At 59.5% G+C, this 8,830-nt stretch overlaps 1 protein-coding gene across 4 annotated transcripts in view; it reads left to right on the forward strand.

Moving 5' to 3' along the window:
• KCNIP2 (potassium voltage-gated channel interacting protein 2) overlaps positions 1-6,299 on the forward strand; it is a 46,357-nt gene extending 40,058 nt beyond the window's left edge. Inside the window, exons 2-9 of one of the 4 annotated variants that reach the window (XM_075154873.1) lie at positions 377-472; positions 1,633-1,757; positions 2,168-2,237; positions 2,337-2,407; positions 2,933-3,040; positions 3,404-3,508; positions 3,782-3,844; positions 4,177-6,299. In XM_075154873.1, coding sequence (XP_075010974.1) covers positions 377-472; positions 1,633-1,757; positions 2,168-2,237; positions 2,337-2,407; positions 2,933-3,040; positions 3,404-3,508; positions 3,782-3,844; positions 4,177-4,224 — 686 coding nt within the window. In that variant the 3' untranslated portion in view covers positions 4,225-6,299. Of the gene's footprint in view, positions 1-376; positions 477-1,632; positions 1,758-2,167; positions 2,408-2,932; positions 3,041-3,403; positions 3,509-3,781; positions 3,845-4,176 lie in introns of all 4 variants that reach the window. The other 3 variants (XM_075154871.1, XM_075154874.1, XM_075154872.1) reach the window with 3 other exon arrangements.
• The last annotated feature ends 2,531 nt before the right edge of the window (positions 6,300-8,830 follow it).

Raw genomic sequence — 8,830 nt, forward strand, 5'->3', positions numbered from 1 at the left:
GAGGCTAAAGGGCAGAGTCCAGCCCTGCCATCTCCTGGGTCTCTGGGCTGCTGGGTATCTCCAGTGCACCCTGGCATGCTCCAATGCAGGCGTGCAGAGGTGCTGGGTGTGGGTAGCCCAGCAGGGTTGCCCCTTTGCCATCCCCATCCTTCCCAAGGAGGGAAAATCCAGTGCCGGGTTTGTCCTGGGATGAAGCAGAAAGGCCGAGCAGAGCCTGGGCTGGGCTCTGCCTTCCTGCTCCTCTGGCCTCACACTGCATGTGCTGCCTCCGGCCCCGCTCGCCCCGCGCTGGGTGCCCAACCCTGCTGCCCGCTGGGTCCGGGGGCCGCTGCTCTGTTAACTCTTCTTCTGCTTGGTGACTCCTTCTTTCTTCCAGGCAACCCGCCGGGCCAAACTAAAAAAGCGCTGAAGCAGCGATTCCTCAAACTGCTGCCCTGCTGCCGGCCCAAATCCATCCCCTCGCTCAGCGAAAGCAAGTGCTTCTTCTTGCCTTTGTGTGTGTGTGTCCCCGGCGGTGCTGCTGCCTGCCCTCCGCCCTGGCCCTGCCCGCGGGAAGGGGACGTCTCCACCACTCCCCTGCCCTGGGTTTGGGGCTGTCAGGATCAGTCCTGCCCGGGAGGGGTCCGATCCGATGGGCTCTGCACCCACTTCTGTCCTCGCCTGCTTCCAGGCTGGTTTTTCCCCTCTCCGGCTCCCCGGAGCAGCTCCCGCAGGATGCACAGTGGCGAGACCCGCTTTGGAGCTGGCTCGGGGCAGCGGGACCCTCCCGGCGCTGGTTTAAGGGCCGGGGGGTTGTGGCTCGAAGCTCGGTGTTGGTTTGGAGATGGAGGTGTGATGGGCGGGCACAAGGGGCTGAGCAGGGAGTGAGCGCAGAGCTGCCCAGAGCCCCCTACCCCTCCCCGCACCGGGTGTGCTTGGCGCCTCGGTGAGTCCAAGCCCCTGGCCGGGGTCTCCCCCTGCCCCGCAGTGCAAGCTGATCCCCCCTGGGAGAAGAGGTGAGTATGGAGGGGCAGGGGCTGGTCCGCCCCATGGAGGGGGGGTACCTGCTGTGGGGCCACAGACTCTCTCGGTTGCAGTGGGGTCTGGAGGTGCTGGCTGCTGTGGGCAGGGGTCGTGCAGCTTGCCAGATGGTGGGGGAGAAGCCATCGATGAAGGGGGGGCACAGTGGGCAGGACAGGGTCTAGACAAGGCCAGGGGGGCATTTGGGGCTGGGGGTTTCGGGCAGCAGCTTTCCTGCTGGACACAAGCCCTGGTGCAGCACAGACCTATGGAATGTCCAGGGTCTGGGCTCCACAGGGCAGATGCCTGTGGTGGGGGGAGGAGAAGGGCAGGCGGGGGCGGTCTCAGCATTGGGGGGGTTTCACACCCCCTTTCTGCGCAGCCTGGGCTGTACCGGAGGCTGGCAGGGCTCTTGCCCAGTATCAGCTGCTGGTCTGCCCCCAGGGTGTCTCTGAGTGTCCCCTGCTGGCATAGAGGCAACTCCAGCTGAGCAGGGCACCCCAAAAATGTGTCAGCCTGGGCAGGTGTCAGAGGACAGGGTGCGCAAGGTGCCTCTCCTGCTCCCCAGCACGGCAGGGCAGGGCAGGACGGTGCTGGCCTCAGCCACCCTCTCTTCCCCTGGGTTCCTTGCAGACAGCGTTGAGGATGAGTTTGAGCTTTCCACCGTCTGCCACCGCCCCGAGGGGCTGGAGCAGCTCCAGGAGCAGACCAAGTTCACCCGCAAAGAGCTGCAAGTCCTGTACCGAGGCTTCAAGAACGTGAGTACCCCTCGACCAGCTTTGCTAACCCCACCTCTGCTGCCATGTCCACCTCGGAGGGTGCTTCGCACCTAGCGGTGCCTGGGATTTGCAAAGCTTTTCGGGACCTTGGGGTTGAAGTTTATATCAGGCTACGGCCTGATCCCACCTCCAGGGAACTCAGTAGGGAGGCCTGATCCTGTGCTCCATCCCTTGGGTGCAGAGAGCCCGCTCCCTGGGTGCCTGGGATGCAGAGCCCCTCCAGCGAGGGGTGTAGCCCACAAAATCAGGGAGATGTTCTAAGCAGCCTTACCAGCCACCCCACCATGCAGCACAGGGCCAGAGGGCGAGGCAGGGGAGCCGCAGGGATTTAGGGGGGTGCTCAGCCCCTCTCTGCAATGTAGAGGTGACGTTGCGGCTTGCCCTGGCAGGAGTGCCCAAGCGGTATCGTCAATGAAGAAAACTTCAAGCAGATCTACTCACAGTTCTTCCCACAGGGAGGTGAGTGCCCATCCCTGTTCCCATCCCCATGCCCTGCACGGGTGTCTCCAGGGGGCGGAGGTCACACAACACCCCCTCACACTGTCTGCCTCCCCCCAGACTCCAGCACGTACGCCACCTTCCTCTTCAACGCCTTCGACACCGACCACGACGGCTCCGTCAGCTTCGAGGTGAGCTGTGGCCGAGGAGGGGATGGCAGTGGGGCAGGGAGGGCACGTCCCTTCAGGTACCATGGGCTGGGCTGAGCAGTGTTGCTGTTGCAGATGGATGGAGAGCTTCGCAGAGGCTGATGGAGTTTATAAAATTCCCAGAAGCAGTAGAAAAGCAGTGAAAAGCAACAAAAAAAGGGGCTTTCTGTGTTTTCTGGCTAGTGTCTTGTAGGTACCCAGACTGGCAGGCACAGCCATGGCTGGGTCTTGTTCAGGCTTTGGCTGAATGGCAGGTCCTGATGCACATTGTCCTCTTGGGTGCTATGACCCAAGGGACTAGCATGGGACATATTTGGGGACAAGCCATTGTTTTTTTCCAGACTTTTTTTGATACTCAACGTTTCCCTTGTCAGCCCAGCCCCGGGGCACATCTGCTTTGGGGCTGAGTTCCCCCCTGCGGGAGGGACAAGCAGGGCTGTGCCCTCTGTGTCCGTGAGACCCTTTGTAGCCGTAACTCCCATCTGCCTGCCTTGTCCGTCCTTGCAGGACTTTGTGTCTGGGCTGTCCATCATCCTGCGGGGCACCATTGACGATCGCCTGAACTGGGCCTTCAACCTCTACGACCTGAACAAAGACGGCTGCATCACCAAAGAGGTGGGATGGGGGGTCCAGGCTGGTCCCTGAGGCCAGCGCAGGTCTGCGCCTGGCAGGGACGAGGGCAGGACTGGGGGGTGTTGGCTGAGCTCTGGAGGAGAGCTGTGGGGTCAATATTTACTGAGCACAGCTTTGCAAACAGATCCCTCCTGGCCCCCTGGCACTGGTGTGTCTCTGGGGTGGAGGGTGGATGGGGGGTGTGCTGCTTTGGGCTCCATCGCACATGCAGGCACACACACAGCCCCATACCATGCACGGAGCTGGCAGGAACACACCTGAGCACCCCACAGGTCCTTCAGCAGCATCACAAAAAGGGTGTGGAAGCAGAGCCCCGTGTTGACCCTGCAACCCCTTTCCTTCTAGGAAATGCTGGATATCATGAAGTCCATCTACGACATGATGGGCAAATACACCTACCCGGCCATGCGGGAGGAAGCGCCCCGGGAGCACGTGGAGAACTTCTTCCAGGTGAGCCGAGCACATCCTGGGGGAGCAGAGCTCCAGCACAGAGCCAGTGGTGCCCAAAACCTGGCACGATGCAGGAGAAAACACCCCACACTGGGGATGAAGCAGGGCTGTGCTGGAGCCAGGGAGAGAAAAGGCCATCCTGGTCCTGCCAGGTGCTTGGGGGTGGCTGGGGCAGGGGTGCACTGTGTCCAGGGCCTGTGGACACAGGGGGTGTTGGGCTCTCCCTGGGGCTGGGGCTATCCCTGCCATGCCCCGTGTTGTGCTTGTCTGCAGAAAATGGACCGAAACAAGGATGGCGTGGTGACAATCGAGGAGTTCCTGGAGTCCTGCCAGAAGGTAAAGCCATCAGCAGCTCTGCTCTGGGGCTGGGCCACCTCCCTGTCCCTTGGGGACCTCTGTTCCCCCATTGCCCTCCTGGCAGAGAGGGGGTGAAGGCAGGGCTCCCAGGGACAAGGCTGGGGCTCTGCTTTGGGAACTGTATCCATGCCGGCTTCCCTATGCAGATGAGGAGAGCCATGCATCCCAGTAGGGCTTGGAAACTGCCTGTAATCCCTGGGGCTCTTGTCCCATGGGTCAGAGCTGCCATGAGGCTAAAGCCAGGTTTGGGGGGAACTGCCCAGATCGCTGTGCCGTGCCCAACCCGCCCGCTTCCCACCTCCTCCCTGCAGGACGAGAACATCATGCGGTCCATGCAGCTCTTCGACAATGTCATTTAGTTCCCGGACCTGCCTCCAGCTGAGCTCTCCTGCCACCGGGCCCAGAACCTGCTTCTCTCTCGACTTTTCCTTCGAGCCTCCCCTCCGCCAGCTGCACAGACACCCCCGCGGGAAGGGGCCTCCCTTCCCAGAGACGTGATCGGCACCAGGATCTTCCCTTCCCCCTGGGCCGGCTCCACTTTCCTCGGGGGATCCCAAGCAGGTGCTCCCAGACGTCGGAGCGTGGGCATGGCTGGCACGGGGCGAGTGTTTGGCCCGGATGGACCTCCCTGCACCCATTCCCGGCGGGGAAGCTGCAGCGTCGGGCTGCGATAGAGGCTTGCCCCGTGCACAGTACCCCGTGCATCCATGGCTCCCCCACCCCTGACCCTCTCCAGCCCCAGGAGCCCCCAGCACTGGCTCCAGCCCAAACCCTCCAGCAACGCTGTCTAGAAACCAATAAAGTCTTGCAACGGGTGCCAGCACCTCGGCTTCCTCCCCTGCCCCGGCTGTGTCCTGCCGCGGGGAGCGTGTCCGGTGCGAAAGCCATGAGCCGCCGGCCGCTCTCCTTGCCCAGCCCCTGGGCCAGTGGGTGGGCAGAGGGGCCGTGCCTGGAGAAGGCAGCTGCACGGGCACTCGGGGTTCATGGCTGCATGAGCTGTGAGGAGCAGCCCCTGATCCCGGGGGGGGCTCAGTTAGACCTAGGAGGCTCATCCTGACTTGGTGAGAGGGGAGACTAAAGGGACCCCAAGGTGCCTTCTTGTGGCACCGGTCGCCCAGGATGGAGGATGCTGGGCTGGGAGGGGGAGCTGCGACCTCAATCCCTGTCCCTCGAGTTTGGGGTGCTGGCACACAGGGGACCTTGGGGACTCACTTTGAGGCTCCAATGGAGAGACCCCTCCCCGAGGACACAGCAGCCAGGGCATGGGGACACGTGGAGGAGGGAGGTGTGCTGGCCTGTGGCGGCCACCCTGTCCCTTGGGAGTCAGAGCCATGCACCTGGCATCATTTGCTGCTGACCTTCCCCTGCTCCCATGCCCTGGCCCGTCCCAGCTCACCCGCTGCCCGGGGGGCCGGGGAGCAAGCAACGGGGCAGAGAGGTGTCCCCACAGGCATAGCCCTGTGCTGGGGGCCATGGCTGAGCTGGCAGCTCCTCGGGGAGAAAGTCGAGGCTGAGGCCAGCCAGGAGTCATTGCCGTGCCGCCGACAGGCTGGAGGGTCACCGTGGGGCAGGGTGGGCTCAGCCCCTTCTCCTGGCGCAGCCATGCCCCGAGGTGAGATCCTGCCTGGGGACCTTGGGGATGGAGCCAGCATCCTGGGGCTCCCCACATCTTTATCACCAACAGCTCCTCACAGCTGGGTGTGTGCAGGCAGGCCGGTGCTGCCCGCGTAGCCCTCCGGGTCCTAGCTGGGGAAGTGATGCCCATGGGCTAATGACCCCATACCAACCCCAGAAGCCCCTCTGTGCAATCCCACAGGCTTTGGGAATGTACCCAGCCCCAGCAGCCTCGGCTCTGCTGCTCCAGCCTCTGCATCCTTAGCAGCCGAGGACGGTTGGGGCTGGCCCGAGCTGCGGTGTCTGGGATCAATGGGGAAGGCGTGAGCAAGGCCAGTACCCGTGCTGGGCCGGGCCCCAGAACCAGGCTGAGCCCCTGGTGTCGGAGCCATTAGAAACCTCCTCCCGGAGCTCTGAGCCAAAGCTACGGGACCGTCCCTGGCAGACATGATGTGTTTTTTAGGTTCATTCAACACATTGTTCATCTCACAGTCCTGTTCCTGGGTTTGCTGTGGGGCCGAGCTCCCACCTGCAGTCTCTCAAGAGTGGGACAGCAGGTATCCCGACCCTTACCCCTCCCGTCTCCTTCTCCCCCATCCTCCCTCCTCCCAGGCTCTCTGGGGTACCCACTGTCCCCTGCCACGCGGAGCAGATGCTGCCTCCTCCTTCACACTGCAGGTCGCATGGCATGACCCCCAGCCCCGGGGCATGGTGACCCACAACCCGCTTGGCATCTCCAGTCTGTATATTTTGTATTATAACAATAATATGGGTTAAAAAAAAAAAAAAGACAATAAAATCTAACCACAATCGCTATGCACACCACTGTTACATCTTTGCCTCTGTCAGCCGTCTGGGGGGGCAGGGGAGATAGCGGCTGAGGGTTGGCAGCCTTTTTGGGGTGCTGCAGCTTAGAATGCTCTGCATGGGTGCTCTGGGAAGTTACATGGGGGGACAGGGTGTACGCTGGGCTGGCCAGCGTCCTGGGCAGCCTGGCCTTGCCATCGATGGCCCTGTAAATACAGTCTTTCCCCTGCTAAGAGGCTGTAGGCATTAGGCTAATGGGGTCTTACACCAAGCACGTCAGGTTTCAGGAGTGGGGCTGTCAGGTGTGTTACCAGCTTGTCATGAGAGCAGCTGGGTGAACCGGAGCTTGGGATCAGGTGTCCCTTGTTAGGATGAGCTATTTAAGGCTGAGCTAAGAGGAAGAGGCTTAGCTACTGCCTTGAAGAGGTGGGTGTGGACTGGAAAGGGTTTTGTTTTAGGGACATTAACTGATGAGCAATCACCGGTCCTTGGAAAAGTGCAGCCTTGAGAACTGGGAAAAATGGCTTGAAGCAAAACAAAGAGGAAAAAAAAGAAGCAGGTAAATAAGAAAACAGCAGAACAACAGGATAATGGACCTGATGTGGGACAGTGACACCCTCCAGCATTATGCAGTCTGTGGTCCAGGAACTGAAAGTTCAATGCAAAGAGCTGCCTGGAATCCCATACACCTTAAAAGGATGGGCTCTGGCTATGGGGGGAATTGTCATCACAGGACTGGGAAAGCTGCGAGTCTGCTTTTTCCAAAGCCTCTGACTCCCCAGGGACCTTTTTGACCTGCTGGTGATCGCCCAGGTCCGTGTACAGCAGTATGGATGGGCCTGAGTGCATTTTCCCCTCTAACCCACCCTCCCCAGTTTATCCTATCCCCTGTGAGCTCTGCTTGGCTGGTTGCTATTTTGGGCAATGCCATCTGCGGGCTTGACGTGCCCTCTTGCGGCACAGGGATGCTGTGAGCCACCGACGGGGCCCCTCTCCCCAGGGGGAGGGGTAGAAGTGACAAGGGGGAAAAGGGTGCTGTGGGGCTCACTCAGCTCTCAAATGCCACCATAGGCTTTTCGTGCTAGAGGGGAATAGGTTTGGGCAGGGATCATTGCTGGTAGCTGTGGGGTGGGGGGGCAGCTGATCCTCTGGTAGCCAAGAAATAATCTCTGCGGGCCCTCAGGGAAGGGGCTGAGGGCAGGGAGGGATCAATCCCTCCAGGGGTGTCATCAGCTTATTATGAGAAGCTGCTGTGTGAGGCAGGGCTTGGTGTCCCTTGTTAGGATGTGGCATTTAAGGGTGAGTAACAGCAAAGTTGCTGGGTTTATGCTGAGAAGAACAGAGGGAAGAGCTGATGGGCCCTTGGAAAAGGGCAGCCTTGTGTTGTTTCAAGCCATCTTTTTCCCAGCTTTCCGAGCAAAAAGGAATAGTAGCTATGTGGGAAAACAACTGAGGAACTGGATGAGGCAGCTGATGCATCCTGGGGAGTGATTCACTCCAGCATCCTGAATACTGCCTAGAAACACATTTCATAAAAGGATGAGATCTCAACACTAGGGGAATTGTCACCGCAGGACTATTTTGGGCTTATCAAAGCTGTGAGTGCGGGCCTGCTTCAGGGTCCCTTCTGACGTAGCAGCCAACTGTCCAGCTCTGCATACGGTGGTATGAGAGTACTGTGTGTTTTCCACACAAATTCTCCTCTCTAACCCTACCATAAAGTCTTGTTGCATATGAATAAATTCAGCTAGTTACTATTTAGGGCAGCAGTACAATTGTTATTTTTTGCTCTTTGAATGCTTTAAATTGGGTGTGATGGTAACTAGAGATGCTCCTTGGCCAGAGTCTCTGCTGCAGCTTCCTGAGCATGGGTATAGATGGAGCCAGAAACACAGCCGGCTTGGGTTTCTCATCATGCCGAAGTATCATTGGTGGAAATAAGCTCGAAGAGCAAGAAATAGACTTCAAAAATGCAACAGAGGGTTTTGCGAAAGCTGAGTGAGCTGGGTAGGGGTGAACAGTGTCCAAATCGGCAGGGGATGTTTTTAATCAGAGTTTTTATTCATTTTGTTCAGTTTTGGCTGAAACATGATGTGGCTGCTGTGATGTCTGCAAGCTTTCTCCAGCCCTTCCTCACAAGGTGGGGTTTCCAGCAGCTTTTTGCTCACTGGTTTCTTGTTGGCTGGTACCTGCCGTGGCTTCCCCAGTGCTGGTGGGCTGGAAGGATTACCTCACTGGCCTTTCTGTATAGCCTCAAAGGAGGTCTTCTCAGCCCTGTGGTCTCTGACTCATGCTCTGGGGCCTGTTGCTCCCAGCCCCATGTGCTCCCATGCGGCTGGAGACTCTCCCGGGACAGATGATGCTGTCTGACCTCAGACCCCTTCTCTGATTTACTGAGATGATCTCAGCTTTGTAGCCCGTCCTTCAGCATCCTCGTAGCCTCTTCCAGGCGTGGAAACATCTGCAAGCGTAACATCAGCCGGGCTGTGCTAGGAGGGAGGGAGGGAGGGAGCAGCTCTAGGGGGTTTTCCCCCTGCACCCCAT

This window comes from Calonectris borealis, chromosome 7 (genome assembly GCF_964195595.1).
Source record: "Calonectris borealis chromosome 7, bCalBor7.hap1.2, whole genome shotgun sequence".
Classification (NCBI taxonomy): domain Eukaryota; kingdom Metazoa; phylum Chordata; class Aves; order Procellariiformes; family Procellariidae; genus Calonectris; species Calonectris borealis.